This window comes from Chiloscyllium plagiosum, unplaced genomic scaffold, assembly GCF_037043375.1.
Source record: "Chiloscyllium plagiosum isolate Xiang-an unplaced genomic scaffold, Cpla_swu_hap1 HiC_scaffold_3, whole genome shotgun sequence".
Lineage (NCBI taxonomy): Eukaryota > Metazoa > Chordata > Chondrichthyes > Orectolobiformes > Hemiscylliidae > Chiloscyllium > Chiloscyllium plagiosum.
Window position 1 is genome coordinate 71,954,760 of NW_028270141.1, and position 19,160 is coordinate 71,973,919.

Here is a 19,160-nt window from a genome sequence, read left to right on the forward strand (position 1 = left end):
TGTGATAACTGTGCATGGCACAAGCAGTGGACATTGTGTATATATTCTTTAAAGCACAGCAAACTTTTAAGTTCACTTTCAACTCAGTAACGAATCAGACACCGAGTGAGGTGTCCTTTAGGTTTCGATGAAAATAATATTTTGTGAAATGATGGGTTGTGAGTTGCTCCGAAAGGGACATTTTGCATTTTTCAAGTGGATTGCACTAAATATATTCAGTCAGATAAAAGTAAATGTCTGTAGCTATCCATGCAGACATGCCACACACTGCTGTCATTCTCGTCAATCTAAAGATGATAGCTAATGTTCGAGGTTTGGATGAAACTGCTGGAGTGTGCATTAAGCTAGAATCTCAAAAGATAGGTTATCTATCATCATAATAGCCTATTACTGATAATAGGCTGCTACTCATCCAAGAGACAGTATACATATATAAATATACATGTATATAATTGCTATGGTCTCTTTCACTGTGATTTGGCTTGCTCTCAGTCATTACACTTCCAATTTTAAGCTAATTTATAAAATATTAATCACTGTTTGTGTGCCACATGAATGTGAATGATATTCCCTTACATTCCAAAAAAGAATATTAATACTTGCAAAATAATTTGTTACCCCTTCCTGTAAGTATCAAACAAAATAGAAAAGTCATTAAAGCTGCAGTACTATCCCCACATGAAGTGTGTTATTTTTTCTTCTTGATTATTATCTATCATTTTGTATGATTTAATGACAGGTATTAAGCAGCTAATATAACATCTTTCACATAATCATGTGAAAATAAATATGCTCAAATATGTTACACATTTTTCTGGAAAAAAATGATTAAATTATTAATTTGACTTGGAAAAGTAAGTGAACTAGTTGACAAAACTTGACTTAATTTATTCAATACTTAGCTAATTAGTCATCATTTCCATAATGAATTGACCATGAAAATTCTACTGACTTAGTTATACAAGGAAATCTTTCAGTTTTTGCAAAGCTTTCCAGACCCCAAATGCATTCCCAGCTCAGTGCATCATGAGTATATTGGAATTAAAATCATTGATTCACTACTGTCTTCATATTATGGATTTCTAGGACACACGTTATAATCAGGTTAGCCCATTTTACAGAGTATCTGCCCACTTAATATTGCACATCAATTTCTAGCATGTAATATCTAGAACATGAAGTGTGCCTATGAATAGGCAGGAAATTCATTTAAATATTGAAGCATAAGCAGACTATTCTGCATGACAGACCCCAAATTTGAGTACAGAAAACATTCTTCTCATAAATATTCATCATGTTATGCAACATATAACCATTGCTGACAAAAGTTATAAGCTTCCGAAGCAGTTTGCCTTTCTTATGAGGACAAACACAAGAACGTTGAATGCCAAGTGTCAAATGATCACCACAGTTTATACTGCAGGAGAAAAAGGAGTTGATTGGTTGGCATATCGACTCAGATTTGAATTACCTGGGAACTTGAGAACCCTATAGTTCCCCATTGCTTTTTGTCATGGCAACATCTGTGAAATGTTGGAATGATTTGAAGTTAGGCATTCTTATGTTTTCCTGATGGATGCAAGATATAAAAATTCACTAACGTCTCTCCTTTCAGCAATATTTCACTTATAAACATCTGGGAGGGAAGGTAACACAAAATATATTGATGAAGAACACAGTGATGTTATGGCCAACATATCTTAGGCACATCACAATTTTTTTATTTTCGACCAGAGTTTGACTGTATAGGTCTTTACTTTTATTGCAATATTCTTTCCCAGTGGAGACAGATTGGGCTGTGTGCTCCACTATTGCTTTCACGAGATTATAAAAATAAGAACAGGAATAGTCCATTCACCCATCAAACCTGTGCCATCACTCAAAAGGATTACAGCTGATTTGATTGTGTGTGCCTTACCAGCACTTTCTTGCCCACGCCCAGTTAACCTTTACACTCTTATTTGTAAAAAAATCTGTATAACTCAGCCTTGAATGTATTCAATGACCTAACCTGCACCGTGAGAGAGTTCCAAAATCAAAATTGCTCCTCAATACCATTTTAAATGCCCATCATTTTAAAATTGTGCACCTTACCCCACCCCATCCATGAGAGAGAACATCCATTCCTGGCACATCCTCTCAGTATTTTATGTGTTTCAATAAGGGTTTATTAGAATCAGTTCTCATTCTTCTAAACTCCAATGATCATAGGCTGAACCCACTCTTTCTTTTTTCATAAGATTATCTCAGGAATTAACATACTAAATCACTTTTGAACAACTTGCAATGCAAGTATAACCTTCCCAATGTGAGAAATCAAAACTGTACAGAGTACTCTAGGTGTGATCACAATAATATCCTCTAGAGTTGCAGCAATGTTTCCTTATCTTTATACTCCACCCCTTGCAATATAAGCCAACTTCCCACTGGCCTTCCTAATTACCACCTGTACCTCCTTGCTGTTCCATAATTGCATCCACAGGTACCTACAGCTCATTCCAGCAAATGATTACAACCAGCTAGCAAACCAGATGACATGAATAAGTGAAAGCCTGACTATTGATAATGAGACTGTCAGAGCCCACATGTTGCAATACCTGGACAATATTCTCACTGAAGTTGGAATGTGGCAGGTAATATTCACATGTCACAGCGCCAGACATCGACCACTTGCAAAAATAGAGTTGAACCATCCTTTAACATTCTGCGAAATCAAATGCAGCCAAAACTTTGCAAAAACAACACAGCAACTGACCGCAATCTCTTCATGCTAAATAACAGCTGGTCTTTCCTGCAATGCTCACATTTCACTCGCAAAGAAAAAAAAGATCGTTTTCTCAAAAACCTTCAAACGACAATATCAGGATTTGAGGGATACCGAATGATGGGAGCTATGTCAAGAAAATCAACAGCCAACACAGCCTGACTGGTTGTACTTATTGAATTTCCATGAACCATACATGCAGGCAATGTCACCCACCACTTAAACATTATGGAGAACTGCCTTAACAGCAGAAAATCAGACAGAGTTGTTATTCTGCATAATTAATGGTTGACCTGAAATTCATATACTCTTGAAATAGTTCAAAGCTCTAATAAGAGAGTTGACATTCTGAGAAATGTGTATTTATTATAATGATAGAGAAAGAATGGTCATATAATCCCTACAGTGTGGAAGCATCCCATCAAGTCCTCTCCTCCAAAGAGCATCCCACCCTTTCCTACCCCATCCCTGTAACCCTGTAACCCTTCCCATAACTAATCCACCTTGCCTGCACATTATGGGCAATTTAGCATGGCTCATCCATTGAGCCTGCACAACTTTAGACTGGCAGAGGAAACGGGATCACAGGTAGAATTTGCAAACTCTACACAGACAGTCGCACAAAGGTGGAATCGACCTGGGTCCCTAGCGCTGTGAGGCAGCAGTGCTAATGATTAGGCCACCATTCAGTTCACGGTCCTCTTACTTGGCTTTGGATTGTACAGGGCATTTACTTAAGTGCATAGCCTCTTCTATTCTTTTTTAAGGCTGCGTACACACACACACTCACTCCAACATAGACACACACACACACAGTATCTCAGTGAAGCCAACTTTTGCATAGACTGTGCAGGATGTACAGGGAAAATTGAAGTTGATGAAGCAGAGCTTTGTTGAAAGAAGTTAAAAGGAAGTCGCAGGAGATATTATTAATGGAGATGCTAGAATTCAAAAAGTTTAAAAACTAGCATAAAGACACTTCATCTGAATGCTTCTAGCATTCAAAACATGGTAGATGAGTTAACAGCACAAATCATCGCAAATGTATAGGATTTAGTAGCCATTATGGAGACATGGTTGCAGGATGGTCATGGAATATTGTGTGCAATTCTGGTCTCCTTCCTATTGGAATGATGTTCTGAAACTTGAAAGAGTTCAGAAACGATTTACAAGGATGTTGCCAGGGTTGGTGGATTTGAGCTACAGGGAGAGGTTGAATAGGCTGGGACTGTTTTCCCTGGAGCGTTGGAGGCTGAGGGGTGACCTCATAGAGGTTTATAAAATCATGGATAGGATGAATATACAAGGTCATTTCCCTGGGATGAGGGAGTGCAGAACTAGGGGGCATAGGTTTAGGGTGAGAGGGGAAAGATATAAAAGGGACCTATGGGGACTGAAGTTAATTAGGTTGATTCCGGAGTTGGGGGGGGTTGGCTTATGAGAGACTGAGTAAACTGGGGTTATGTTCATTGGAATTCAGAAGAATGAAGGGGGAATCTTACAGAAACATGCAAAATTATGAAGGGAATAGATAAGATAGAAACATGGAGGTTGTTTCCATTGGTGGGTGAAACTAGAACAAGAGGGCAAAGCCTCAAACTTAGGAGGAGCAGATATAGCAGATGAATTGTGAAGGAACTTCTTCACCCCAAAGGGTAGTGAATCTGAGGAATTCCCTGCCCAGTAAAGTGACTGAGGCTTCCCCGTTGAATCTTTTTAAAGCTAAGATAAATAATTCTTTGAACAGTAGAGGAATTAATGGTTATGGTGAGGGAGGTGGAGGTTTTTTTTAAGATTAGATTACTTACAGTGTGGAAACAGACCCTTTGGCCCAACAAGTTCACACCCATTCCCCTAACACGACAGGCAATTTAGCATGGCCAATTCACCTAACCTGCACATTTTTGACTATGGAAGGAAACCAGAGCAAACCCACACAGACACAGGGAGAATGTGCAAACTCCACACAGTCAGTCACCTGAGGCAGGAATTGAACCCAGGTCTCTGGCACTGTGAGGTAGCCACAAAGCGTTCAGCTGTGATCTTATTGAATGGTGGGACAGGCTGAAAGGGCCAGATGGCCTACTCCTGCTCCTAGTTCTTATATTCTTATGAGCAGAGATTTCAAGAAAATTCCACAGCAGAGAGATATAAATGGCAGTAAGCAAAAAGATCACAGTAACCTTGGCTGAGCCCTACTGCAAGGGAAGGATCAAATTACTTCCATGATGACACCTGTAGGAGCAGTTGCAGCCAAAGAACAGTTTAAAATACTGAGAAACTTTAAAATTAGATACCTTTCGGGCCAAATATGCACTTGGTGCACTCCAGTAATACTGTCGACCTTTATCTTCATTTATGATCACCTGCTGCTGTCTAACCAAGAACCCCTGCCTCGGCAGGATATTTGAAATACCTTCTAAATCCGCGAGGAACCAATCAAACATGTCGGTCACCTAAAAAAGCAAAATTTAAGGAAAAAATGTGTTATTTACTTATATCAAATTTGGCCAGATATCTTACTGCTAGCATGTACCTTACATCGATAAACATATTTGAACATTACTGCATTTGTAATTTATAAAAATTTCACAGTATAACATGGTGATCAAACACACCTCTCTAAAAATCTATGTCCTGAGGTTCTGCAAGGGTTTTACCATTCCCCAGTGTTCACTTTACTCAAACCCCAAATCCTCCAGATAAAAAAAAGCCATAATTTGCTGTAAACAGCTGTCTCCCCTTGTCTGCTTACATCAGTCCTTTTCCAAAGTTAAAGGGAACATACTCATGGAAATTCAAAGCCCTTTACGTCTTCATTTACACTTTATTTTTATCCAGGTCATTTCACCCTCCCCAAGGATTTCAATTGCCATGTGTATTGAGGGTTAGTGTGATGTAGTGAGTTTATCAGCCTGAGCTGAATATCTAGGGAAGAGAAAAGAAGGCATTCCCTTATTGACCTGCTTAGGAATATTACTAGACAGCTCTAGAGCTGGTCAAGACTGAAACCTGGGCCGTTTGGCTCTAAGGTAAAGGCACAACTGCTGCACCACAACAACCTCCTAGGGAGAGTAGTAAATCTATCACAGATGATATCCTTTAGTTGATTGAGGATGAATTAACACTGATGGATGTTGAGTTTCCAATTAGGTTCACTCAATTTACAGGAGTTAATCGGTCAAACCTAATTGGCAATGTGGTATTGCTCTCAAACATGTCTTACTGATATGATTTGCACAGAGAAAATTATAGCAATATTTCTCTAAGATCAATTACTACCAGTCACATGTCTAAAGAAGCCCTGGTCACAGCACCAATAATTTTCTAGCTCTGTAAAACTCAACCATGATTTCCCAAAATCCATGGTTAATGGATAAGCTCTCTGACTTTAGTGTAAGCACAAAACATTAACCCACATCCTCAACAGCAGTAAACCATAGATATTAGACAAATGTTATCTTGTCACTTGATAGCACTTACATTATCATATCTCCATTGACAGCTTTCGCAGACACTAGATACTCCTGAACAGAAACACCTTTCACAACCATAGTAATTCTCTGAGCGCAAGTTGAAGAACCCTGTTTTACACTGGGCACAATTTTCTCCTTCGGTATTGGCCTGGAAATTACATCAATCATAAATCATGTTAACTATTATGATTAATTAATAAAGTTATTCAGATACTAGAAGGCACACTTCATTCTAGGAAAAAAAAGGGAGATATTCTTTGACTCAGATACCTTAATATCACAATATAACACTAGAGTCCCACTTAACACTTATGATTCTAACTGACAGTAACACTGGACAAAGTCATAACCGAGAGTGAGACCAGGCCTGATAGATCAGAAACGTTATTTTTGCAACTTGGTTACTGTAATGGATGATTTCAAATATCGTCATAAGGCTGTTGAAAGTTTATTACACAGGATAAGAAAAGCAAGATTCAACGTTTTTCCTACAAACATCCTTGAACTATAACCCAGAGAAGTATAACTCCTATCTCAACTGTAAGATTTCTTATTCAACTGACTCTTTCCAGTTTTGCTGACATAAAGCCTTCTTTCCAGCTCTGAGATCTAGAGACTGCTTTTCAGTTCCAACAGCTTGGACTTTCTAACTGCTTTAAAACAAAACAAGTCATTCACTTTCACAGAAAGGAAAGCAAAATCTATTTTACCTTAACTTTAAAATCCAAATTCCCAATCAACAGTAATATAAACCTTTATCACAAAAGATAATTTTGAAGTGTCCCTCAAATTACAATCCAAATGTTAAATTGATAAAAGGATGCAATTGTTCAAAGAGGATTAATATACACAGCATGATTTCCCTCTTGGCTGTTATTAGAATGTTAAAAAAAAACAGAACTGTTGGCTAGTGACATATAACTAAATTAGTCATTACTTAAAGCTAATAGGATCTAACGCCAGAAGTCTCTTGCAAGTTATTTAAGTTCTCAAGCAATCACTGAGGTAGTGACCACAATGATTTGTTCACCATACTCCATGGCAGAGTACCCTTTAATGAAGCTGGTGCATAGCAACTAGGGACCCCACTGTCAAGTTACCTTCATCTCGATTAAGTTAGTGGGAGGAAGGGACATGAATAATGATCCTCCTCTTCCTCAAAAAGGCCCTTAAGTGGGCAATCAATACCCATTTAGGGATCTCATTTTGCTGTTACATTCAACCTGATCAAAGAGCCCAACACTGGGAAGGGGAGCCCATTGATAGACACCCTTACCACTAGCTGCATGGTTCTTCAAATCCTCCTCTCCCACAAGTCTCACCTTGCTGTGCTGTTCTTGCCATCATTCACCCAAGCCTAGGCACCTCCTTGATTCAAGGTCTCAGATTGCTCTACAACCAACAGCAGCAACCAACTCAACTGTGGCACTGTTGAGTATAGAAAGGCTTATAGCATCTTACAGATCAGCACCTCTTAACAGGCAGGAATTTCATCCCTGGGGTCCTTGATCCAAGTGGAAGGCCTACTGTTGGCCTACCAAGAGTCTGAATGACACAGCATTGTGATGAGCCTTCCCCCCCAAAGAAAATGCAATGGTCTCGCCAGATCACTATCCAACAGTCAAAACTCCCTCCACCTCCATGAGATTTTGTCCAATTTTTCAGTTGACATTTTCAGTGAAACAGTATCCCACTCTACCAACAAAAGTCATGGAATTTAAATCAGAAATTTTGAATGTATAGAAGAAGTCTTATGCCTTACTTCCATATATTGATATGCTGTTTGTGTGAAATTGGTTCTCCAAAGCAACTCATTGGTTGGCTCCTCCAGCTTGTGCCAACATCACCACAAATGTAGGGAATAGTGGATTAGAAATCAAACATGAAATTATTCTAGTCAATGTTACCAAAGATAATCCCCACAGAAACAAAAAATAATTAATTGGGTATCTCACATGAATGATGTTTTTTAAGTTGCTCAGAGTAGAATTACCAACCTTTTCAGTTACCAACATTTTATGAATATTCAACTTTCAAAAACACAGTGAAAGTCCATGCACTTCGAACATATTTAGCTGACGAACAGTGAATGATATTTTGATGAAATAAACTGCATTTTCTGTTTTCCTGTCTTTATTTACAAATACATTAAAGTGATGATTTAATTATGGAAAAACAATATGCTACCTTGCAAACACAAGGCTCAATGCATGGGTCAGCATTCAGGCTTCCATCAATATTACAGGTACATGGGACGCAGTCTGGATATCCAGTGAAACCAAATGCACATCTGTCACATTTATCTCCACCATAACCAGCCTTGCAGTGGCAGGACCCAGGAAGCAGACCTAGAATGATAATAAGGATTTGCAAAGTCAAAATCCAAATAATCCTCATAGTTGCAAAATAGAAATGTGATTGATATTTCATAAGGACATTACCTCCTTCAATGTGCTTGATATCCTTAATACATTTATTATGAAAGGACCCAATTAGATTGCACAGACAAGGTATGCATGGATTTGGTTCATACGGAGAAACCTGGAAAAAGATGTGAAAGCTTGATAAAGGAAAGCAAGTACATATTGCTTTGCTATAATATGATATCATGATTTTTGATTTGTATTACAGTACACCATAATGCATTTTCATAGATAAAATGAACCAAATCCCCTACCCAAAATTTGACAATGCTGGGCTGGGTCAATTGACATTAAGAATGCCTCCCTCCCTGTCCCACAGTCCTGCAAGCAAATATGACAGAATTTGCTGAACATGCTCCCAGTTGGACTACTACCCCACCTGCTGTCACTAATAAATGAAACTAAGGGCTTAAGTTAGCAGGAGGGCAGGAAGTCTGTCCACACAGCTATCTGTCACAGACTTAACAGGGACAAAGTGGAGAAGACAATAGGGTTCCAATCCTGCACACTCCTACCCAATTAAATACTCAAATTCAACTCAGGTATGGACATTAGTGATGTATGACCAACCCGTGTCACTACTCATCATGGGGCATGATGGCTCGGTGGTTAACACTGCTGCCTCACAGTAGCAATCCCACCCATGATATGACCGCCTGTGTGGAGTCTGCGCATCTTCTCTGTTTCTCTGTGTGTTTGCTCTGGGTGCTCTGGTTTCCTCCCACAGTTCAAAGATGTTTAGATGAGGTGGGTTGGCCTCACTAAATTGTTCATAGTGTGCAGGAATGTGCAGGCTAGGTGGGTCAGCCATGGGAAATACAGGTTTATAGAAATAGGATAGTGGACTGAGTCTGGATGAGATGCTCTTCGGATGGTTAATGTGGACTCAATGGGCTGAAGTCCCACATTGCATGGCACTTGATTTAGTCTAGCCTTCTCCATGAAACTGTTTGGGTTATCCACCAGTTCTTAAGTGAGTGAGACCCCCATCATCCCTCCAGCCCCACATTGTAGGGGTTCCATGTTGTATGGGTTCGCTATACAATTACTCACTATAGTGCACATTCACAGTTCCTTGAAAGTGGAGTCTCAGGTGGACAGGATATATGAAGAAAGCATTTAGTATGCTTTCCTTTACTGGTCAGAGCATTGAGTATAGGCGTTTGAGAGGTCATGTTGTGGCTGTACTGGCCATTTTTGAAACACACCTCGATTATCTGGCATTTGATTATCTGAATATCAAATTATCCAGCAAGATCGAACGTCCTACTATGTTATCCAGCATTCGATTATCCGGTATTCGATTAACTGAACTAAATACTCTCTGCCCATGTCCTTCGAATAATCGAGGTTCCTCTGTATTGTGTGCAATTCTGGTCTCCCTCCTATCGGAAAGATGTTGCGAAACTTGAAAGGGTTCAGAAAAGATTTACAAGGATGTTGCCACGTTGGAGGGTTTGAGCTATAGGGAGAGTCTGGGGCTATTTTGCTGGAACATTGGAGGCTGGGGGGGGAGGGGGGGGGTAGGACCTTACAAAGATTGATATAATCATCAGGGGCATGGATAGGGTAAATAGACACGGTCTTTTCCCTGGGGTGGGGTGAGTTCAGAATTAGAGGGCATAGGTTTAAGGTGAGAGGGGAAAGATATAAAAGGGACCTAAGGGGCAACCTTTTCACACAGAGGGTGATACGCATATGGAATGAGTTGCCAGAGGAAGTAGTGGAGGCTAGTACACTTACAACATTTAAAAGGCATCTGGGTGACTACATGAATAGGAAAGGTTTAGAGGAATATGGGCCAAGTACTTGCAAATTAGCTTGGGATATCTGGTCGGCCTGGATGAGTTGAATTGAAGCACTTGCTTCTATGCTATACATCTCGATGACTCTATGTACATTTGTAGCCATCTTTCCACCATGGTTAGGATATACACAGCCTGCTTAGTATAGCATGGTACAGGAAAAGCATTTGATCATCTAACATATTTGTTTATTGCACAATAGCAACTATGAACTCGGACATATATTGTTAGTGAGACTATGAGGAAGATCCAAATGATAGTTGTAGCTCCCTCAAGATCATTAACTGTTCTCCTACAAATTCCATATGGCATCACTATACTGGATTTTGCCAGCATTATCCATTTCAGACCCATTCAGACTTCCACAATGATCCAAACATGACCCCAAACCTCTGTGCTCTACACTTAACCAGCAATTCCAAAGGAGGTATAGAGAAACAGGAGGAATGGAAACTCTGGGTCATGATCTTAGATAAGGAAAGTTCACAAAACTCCACATTTCTGCCCATTGATTTCAAGGGGCAAGACACTGTAGGTACCATGAATTTCTGGAGGGGGAGGCCCACTGGGCACCACAAGTCTTGGACTTTACTTCTCATTTAAAAATATAGGGAAGTTACGGTGAACAAAAGGCACTGAATCCAATCCCATAACTTTGTTGAGATAATAACACAAATTAATACATAAGTCAATTCTGTTAATTTCTGAACAATATAGCTTTAAAATCTAAATTAAAATTTCAATTAGAGTAAAAGGAGTGTTTTTCTTCTCCATGATGTTAAATACTACTGATTTTGAACAATGCACACAATCAGTTTTCATTGATTTCCATAACCAACTGTTGTTATAAAAACTTAATGATGATCGCAAATGGATGATGACAGTTAGTTTTGCGTACTATTTACAGATGCTCCACCTGTAAAAGTATTATTGTAAAACAAAAGTTTCTGTAATGCAAATTTAAACATATTATTGTGTTAGTCCTCAGATTTGAGAGAAAACAACAAAGCAGAAGAAGTTCCTTTATTACCGTACCCATTCTGGTCTGAAATATTCATCAATGCAGGTCTCACAGTTTATCCCTGTTGTATTGTTCACACAATCAATGCATACACCACCACCAATGTATTCTCCCTTTATATTTAAACTCTGGCTCCTATTTGCTACATTCTCATCGTAGTAACAATCTTTAGCTTTTCCATGGCAATTACATTCTGAAATGACAAAAGTTGATAAATGATAAGACAAAATAACGTCACAAAATTTCACTTAAAATGATTCTTCATTCAATTGGGGTGTACTTATTGAGCATGATTTTTCTTCCTTCAACTTGTAGAACACTTTCTCTTGGGCCATGAATTCCCTCTAAACAATGTACAGACACAAAAGCACAAAGCAGAGAAACTCCCAACAGCCTAGTCACAGGCACGTGCGGCTAGGTGGTATCAGGTTATTAAGCTTCAAGTCTTTCCTCGCCTCATTTGAGAAATATGTTCCTTCTCTTCAACAAAAACTTTATTAAGACTAAAATCCTTTGCATGAACAATTATGATAAGAATTATACCATTTGTTTTCCTAAATGCATGGTGGCTCAGTGGTTAGCACTGCTACCTCACAGCACCAGGGACCTGGGTTTGATTCCAGCCTTGGATAACTAGCTGTGTGGACTTTGCACATTCTCCCTGTATCTGTGTGGGTGTGTTCTGGTTTCCTCCCACAATCCAAATATGCGCAGGTAATTGAATTGGCTATGCTAAATTGCCCACAGTGTTCAGGGATATGTAGGTTAGGTGCATTAGTCATAATCTGGATTTTCAATTTCTGTTATTTATAGAGTTCTGTAAGATCAGTTTTGAATGACCTCCTTCCAGATTTAAAGATTTCATTTTTAATCTGCTTCATGATTTGCCCCTCTACCTTTGGGATACTTTATTTATACTTTGGATACCAGAAATTGATCCAGTATTCTAAGGCATGCCCATATCCTTTAGATTGTAGACATGTTCATCGTTGAGCCTTTCAATGAGATAGCATGTGTTTCAATGTGAAGTGTTGCATATGCATGCAAATTCTTGTGCTGCAAATTTAACTACTTCCAATGCCATGCTACATCTCCATCTTGTGATTTTTTTTGTATTTGTCTATCACACTTTTCTGTCACATTTAACTTGATGGGCAATGAAATTAAACTTGTGTTGTCGCTCAAATGGATAATAATTCAATAATAGCTTCCTCGATCCAACTAAACTGCAATAGCTATAGGCCGAATTCCCCATAACAGCCTCCATGCTCCAACCACGTATCACTGCTCCATCATTCCTTGTCATTCATGACTATTTACCTCCGAATATAGTCGAAAAGTGTGGTGCTGGAAAAGCACAGCAGGTCAGGTATCATCTGAGGAGCAGGAGAGATGACATTTCGGGCATAATCCCTACATCAGGAATCAGGGCTTATGTCTGAAACATCGACTCTCCTGCTTCTCGGATGCTGCCTGACCAGCTGTGCTTTTCCAGTGCCACACTTTTCGACTCTAATCTCCAGCATCTGTAGTTCTCACTTTCTCTCTATCTCCAATAATAGTTCCAAATGGTGTCTGATTTGCAGAGCAAAATTATCAGCCATGCAGCAAACAACAATCAACAGGGGCCTCCATGCACGCTGCATTGCAAGAAATCAACAGAGCCATGCACAAGTCTGAACCGTTGTGTGGAAACTTCAATGATATGCCATACCAGACGAGGGCTGTAGTTGGCCCTCGGATCTAATTACAATGGAGTTTTTGCAGCCAGACTTGCACTCGTAATAGTGTCACGAGCCAAACGTGCAGGAGATAACGATCATCTCTGAGCAGACAACTTAGCACTTGCTGTGCAGAACCAAAGAGTGTAGAATGGACAATAAGCATGCCAGAATGAACATCACAGCAGCTGGCGGAAAATCAGGGACAGACTTTATGATGTGTCACTGATCTTCATACACCAGCAATTCATGAAGGCAGTCCCATGCTGTGAAGATGTCTGCAGGACTGGAAAGCCTCTCAAGCTTGTTCCAGCATTCAATCAAATCATAGCTGATCTGTGCAGGAAATTCATCTACCTAGCTTTAGAATCTTATTTTGAGTGTGTGTTTATGGGGAAAAGAACATTTTTGAAGTGATTAAATGATTGATTTACCTTTTCTTTCAAATGTTTATATATTAGATGCTCTTGAGTAATCAATCAGGATTTATCATTTCCTTAAGTCCTTAGTAATTCTCCCTGCTAGTTTTTGCTTGCTTTTCTTATTCTTGATTCATGGGTTCTTAGCATGGGGGTGGAAGTTGACCAGGTAATGGGGGAGAGTTACTAGACGGCCAGGCAGAGCCAGTACTGACTGTCCACCACAAGCTCTGTTCATTGCCATATCTTGTTGCTCTCTACATAATTCTACAGGAAAATGGTTTGGCCAACACACAGGGTGCTCAGAGTCAGTGTCAGTTTGAAGCTTAGAATTCTAGGACAATGTAGGGGATCACTACACAACAGGAACACCCTTTTGATAATTGTAGCGACCTCCTGACTGCTAAAACATATAGATTGCTAATTTGACCAAACAGCAAGGGATGCTGGGTACACTGGCCAAGTAAAACTCTGAACTGACAAAACCTATACACCGGACACAGTACAAACACAATCACCAGGTGCTAACAATTAGCAAATGTAAAAGGGGAATGTTTTCCTGCCCAGACACAGCCCCAACAACTTAGACACTAAACAAAGTAGAGCCCAGACAGGAAGGCACCGAGTCCTACTACACAAAGCAACTAACAGTAACAAGCCATCCAAGTGATTGACAATGTTTCAAACTATTAACTGTAGCTCCCCGCTTGGCTAGAACTATAGGAAGTTCCAGAAAATCATCAAAAGGGTATAAAATGAGGGTATGCATGCAGACTACTCTCTTGAATCTTCTGGAAGCCTTCTGAGGAGACCAGCATGGCAACAAGCAGAGACTAGCTGACCATCCAGAGGGAGAGAGACAGGAAGAAAGCAGCTTCATAGGCTTAGAGACAGAACCAAAGAGACAGCGACTGCATAAATCTACAAGAGACTTAAGGGGCCAAATAGGATTACAGAGAGTACGTTTAGTATTAAAGGTTATTATAAATGTTTTCCTAATGAAGTTGGTACTGTTCTGCATTTGTACCGGTTTGTGTTTGCAGTGACTTAATCACTTCAGTATTGTGGGACCCCTGGGCAAATTCATTCCTAACACTCTGGCCAGAGTTGGCTAACTTGTTTAAGGAGGAAATAGACAATGTGATTTGCTGGTTACACATCCGATACAGCATTCTCCAAGTTGGTGTATGTGCAGAGGCGAAGGTGAATAATGGAAACATGATCTTTATTACCAGGATTTTACTTTGTCTCAATATGGAGAGGTGTGTGCCCCTCTCATCTTCAGGATGCACCACCAATGGCTCTTTTGAGACCTCAGAATATATTTTTCTCCTTATGTTCCCATTTTCACTGACAGTTCATGTGTCCAGTGATATGAGAAATTGATCGATGTGCCGGCCCTCCTAAGGCAGATGTTGTAGGGCCAGGGCATCAGGAGGTCACCACAGGTATTGAGGACTATCCAGAGTCTCAGCCAGGGCCATGGTGGAGTTGCTGAGAGACCTAGTGAAGATGAGTTGGCCTGGTCTGGCAGGGAAACTTGTCTACAGTCTAGTCAGAGTGTGCCGCATCATCCTGGCATGCCAAGCTCTGCACAATTGGAGCAGGCAATGAGGCAAAGTGATTGATGTTGAGAAACTGGGTGAATGCAAGCCATCTTCTGAGGAGGAGCATGAGGACAGAACTCAATTGTGTTGGGTACTACAAGCCCCAAAAAAGACCTGATAGGCATCAGGTTCCAACAGATGACAGCGAGGTGCAGCAGACGATCACAGCTTGTCAAATAGTCATTGGTCATCATAGTTGCATGATGAGAGCAAGCTACAGCCTCCAATCATTTTGCTTTAGTTCACTTTTGTCCGCTGTAAATAAAAGCTAATGATTGGAATTGTCTGATTGCTTGCCTGTGTGAGATGCACCCTACTGGCTAATGACAAGATGCTCATGTCCAATGGAGATTGGAGATAGGGTACTTGTGCCTGAGAGAGGGTGTTTATATAGGATGCAGCTGCAGACAGATAAACTGCACATAGGTCTTACAAGAGGGCACAGGCGCAAGGTGGATGTCCAGTGAATAGTAACTTGTTCCAGGGACAGCAGGTGGTAATAAACAACATGAGGGATGCCATTGAGGTGGGCTAAGTAATTAATGAGGTCCTTCTGCAAAATAAAGCAAGAAATTAATCCCTCCTAAAAACCTGATGCAGGTTTGCCAAAAAAATGTAAGATTCAGCCATGGAGTCTCATTCCTTCAGGTTGTATTTGCTGTTAGGGATTATAAAGCAACAAGTGAAATAACTCCACAGAGGCCAGTATCCCTTCACCAAGTCACCCTTTATTTACAGGTGCATAGTATTTGACACTGGTCCAGCTTCTTCACAGCCAGCTCTCAGAGTGAACAGATGTCTGACTCTCCTGGTTATACTTGTCAGCCAGGACTCCATGATTGGACCAGATTAACAGTCTCAATCAGGGAACTCATATTCTTCTAGATCCATTTGGCTGACCTCATTACAATCATTACACCAAGATTGTTTCTTTTATGAATTCTGCTTTTCTTTTATTTTTGTTTCCCCCTCTGTATTCAGACTGCATTTCCCACTTTTTATTGCTCATTTCTTACATAACTTACGTGACATGGTATTGACCTGCTCTAACTGAAATGCTTTCATTGTTGTTCTCCTATTTATTTCTCAATTCTTCAATCTAAATGATTGAGAAGATATCCACCTGGTAGCTCTATTTACTCAGGTCCCAAGTGCCCTGTTTCCTTTACTGAAACATTATCAACTTGCAACTTCAGCAAACTTCCATGTAAAAGAAAATTAAAACCTCGTACATACAAGGACAAGTCGGATGAATGGATAGACTACTCTGATGGAGCCAAACCTGAGTTCACATTTTTCCTTCCTTTCCAAATTAAAATAATTGCCATATGCCACTGACACATCTTAAGTTTTGGTCTCCAAATTTACACATATTTTAAATGAACGTAATGCATGACAGCACATATAAAAGACATGCGATATAAATATGTTCCCTTACAGACTTAAGTCTAGAGATAATCATTGTCCATTACTTTACAACCTGCAGCAATCTCTGCCTCAAGGGAATTGACATCAATCTGTACCAAGTGGCTGGCAATGCATAATAAAAGTAATAATAATATTTATAAAATTATAATTTATAATAAATTATTTGCATGTAGCTCATGACCCTTTTAATATTTTGCTTTGTTGTAACATGGACAATAAATTTTATTTCAAGGCAGCATTAGCAATATTGTCAAGCTATGTAGGACGATTAATCATTGGTATTCATATTTTTTTTTAAAAACTCAGATCAGTTGCTATATTTAAGTGAATGGGAAATAATTTTTTCCCAAATGATGGTATTCCTTTGAAGAGGGATCTGTTTGTTTATTTACTTACGTTCACAGAACTTGCTGCTGTAAAATGTTCCAGCTGCCCATGGTTTTTGATGGAATCCAGGACAGCAGCGATCACAACTATCTCCACAGGTATTGTGTTCACATTTGCAGCTAAATTTCTGTTAGATGAACAGAATACATTCACATTAAATAGAACAACTTTTGTTGTTAACTTAAATAAGAATCAAAATTATGTCATGCCCGCATTGCTGCTTTGTAAAAACTAATAATATCCATCTCCTGCAACTATGTGGAAATGGCCAGATTTACAGCATACAGCCCTTGAGCATGCTGCACATTCATTATTGATCACTGACCTCTTTCTTGCCTGATCCTCATGTCCCTTCAGCCCTGAATACACACAATGACATAGTATCCACATCTGTTTAGGGCAGAAAAGGCCAAACTTTCAAACTGCTGGCGAAAGAAATTTTAGTTTGAAACTTCCAGCCTCTTGTTCTGAGATCACAACCTCGAAATCTAAACTCCCCAAGCTGCAGAAACAACCTCACAGCAGATACCATAGCAATCCCTCTCAGAATTGTATATGTTTTAATGAGATTATCTCTCATTCTTCTAAAAGTATTGACTCAATCTGCTGACTACATCTTTAAAGGACAGCCTTTTCATCCAATAAATCAGTCTTTTTCAATAATATATTTCCTCATGCCCCCTTAAGTATCTTGACTTTCTCTGTTCATTTTCCATGTCGTAAGGGAAGGGAAATAAAAAGTACAGCACCATTGAATGAGGGCAAGTGATCTGAACATCCAAGATGTTCACCATTTGACACGATCTCCACTTAGTCTTTAGCAATTTTGAATAACAATATAAAGCATAAAACTCTTCCATTAACTCAATACGAGCCAGCAGAAATCAATCTGAAGTCAATTGATGATTCCTTTAAATAATGTTAATGGGGAGTCCATATTGCTGCTGCAGGCATGGTCAACTGCTTCAGGTTAAGACAGGGAAGTAGTCAAAGAATTCAAGTCAAAGGTGACATTACTGCCACTAAATTAGCATTACATACTGACTGATATCTGCATGCTTCCAACAGACAGGTATAGCATCCGTGCTAACTTCAGTAAGTTTGCGCACATGGTACTATACACAGTACTCCAGGTATGGTCTTTCTAAGGGCTTACATGATCATAGTAAAACCCTGTAAGAACTGTAATCAAAACTACATTGGACAAACAGGCAGGAAACTAGCCACCAGATACATAAACATCAACTAGCCACAAAAAGACATGACCCACTCTCACCAGTATCCTCACATATGAATGAGGAAGGAACCACTTCAACTGAGATAACACATCCATCCTAGGACAAGCCAAACTGAGACACGTACAAGAATTCCTAGAAGCATGGCGTTCCAACTGGAACACTATCAACAAACACATTGACTTGGATCCCATTTACCACTCTCTGAGAAAAAGAACAAGAAATGACATCACCATAGGAAATGACATCACCATAGGAAATTATATCACCAAACACATAAATAGAAAGCAGGCTACACCACCGTGCTTCATCCAGAGGCTCACTGAAGATGTCACTTAGTATGGTGACAAAACATCTGAAAACAAACGTTCCAGCAGAGTGAGCAAACCTACATCCATAGTAAAACCCCTTTGCTTCTATGCTCCACTTTTGTTATAATAAGAGCTAACACGCCATTTACTTGATGAATCTGCCATTTTCTCTTAAAAGTGCTACAAAGTCAAATTTTATGGCATGTAAATTTAAATTAAATAATCTCTCATTCTTCTGAACTCTAGGAATATTAGCCTGGTCTATTCAATTTCTCTTCATAGGATAATCAACCCAATGCCATAAATTTGCATCCATGTCTTGAAATCCTTCCAAGGCTCACCTTTCCCTATCTCTGTAATACTCACCAGCCTCATTCCTTTCCAAGATATCTGTATTTCTCCAGCTCTAAACTATATGCATTGATTGTTTTTGCTCCATCATTGGTGGTCACAGTTCAGTTGCTCAGGACCATGCTGTGGAATATTCTCCCAATATCCCTCTACCTGACTGCCCACATGTGGGACATTTCTTAAAACCTGCCTTTTTGACCAAGGCTTTGGTC

The 19,160-nt window shown here is 39.6% G+C and overlaps 1 protein-coding gene across 5 annotated transcripts in view; it reads right to left on the bottom strand.

Moving 5' to 3' along the window:
• lama2 (laminin, alpha 2) overlaps positions 1-19,160 on the bottom strand; it is a 385,009-nt gene that overhangs the window by 235,328 nt on the left and 130,521 nt on the right. For all 5 annotated transcript variants that reach the window (XM_087980433.1, XM_087980426.1, XM_087980423.1 and 2 more), the window contains exons 7-12: positions 17,061-17,178; positions 11,504-11,682; positions 8,682-8,781; positions 8,428-8,588; positions 6,248-6,388; positions 5,062-5,220 (exon numbers count right to left, since the gene is read on the bottom strand). In XM_087980433.1, coding sequence (XP_087836559.1) covers positions 5,062-5,220; positions 6,248-6,388; positions 8,428-8,588; positions 8,682-8,781; positions 11,504-11,682; positions 17,061-17,178 — 858 coding nt within the window. The remainder of the gene's footprint in view (positions 1-5,061; positions 5,221-6,247; positions 6,389-8,427; positions 8,589-8,681; positions 8,782-11,503; positions 11,683-17,060; positions 17,179-19,160) is intronic.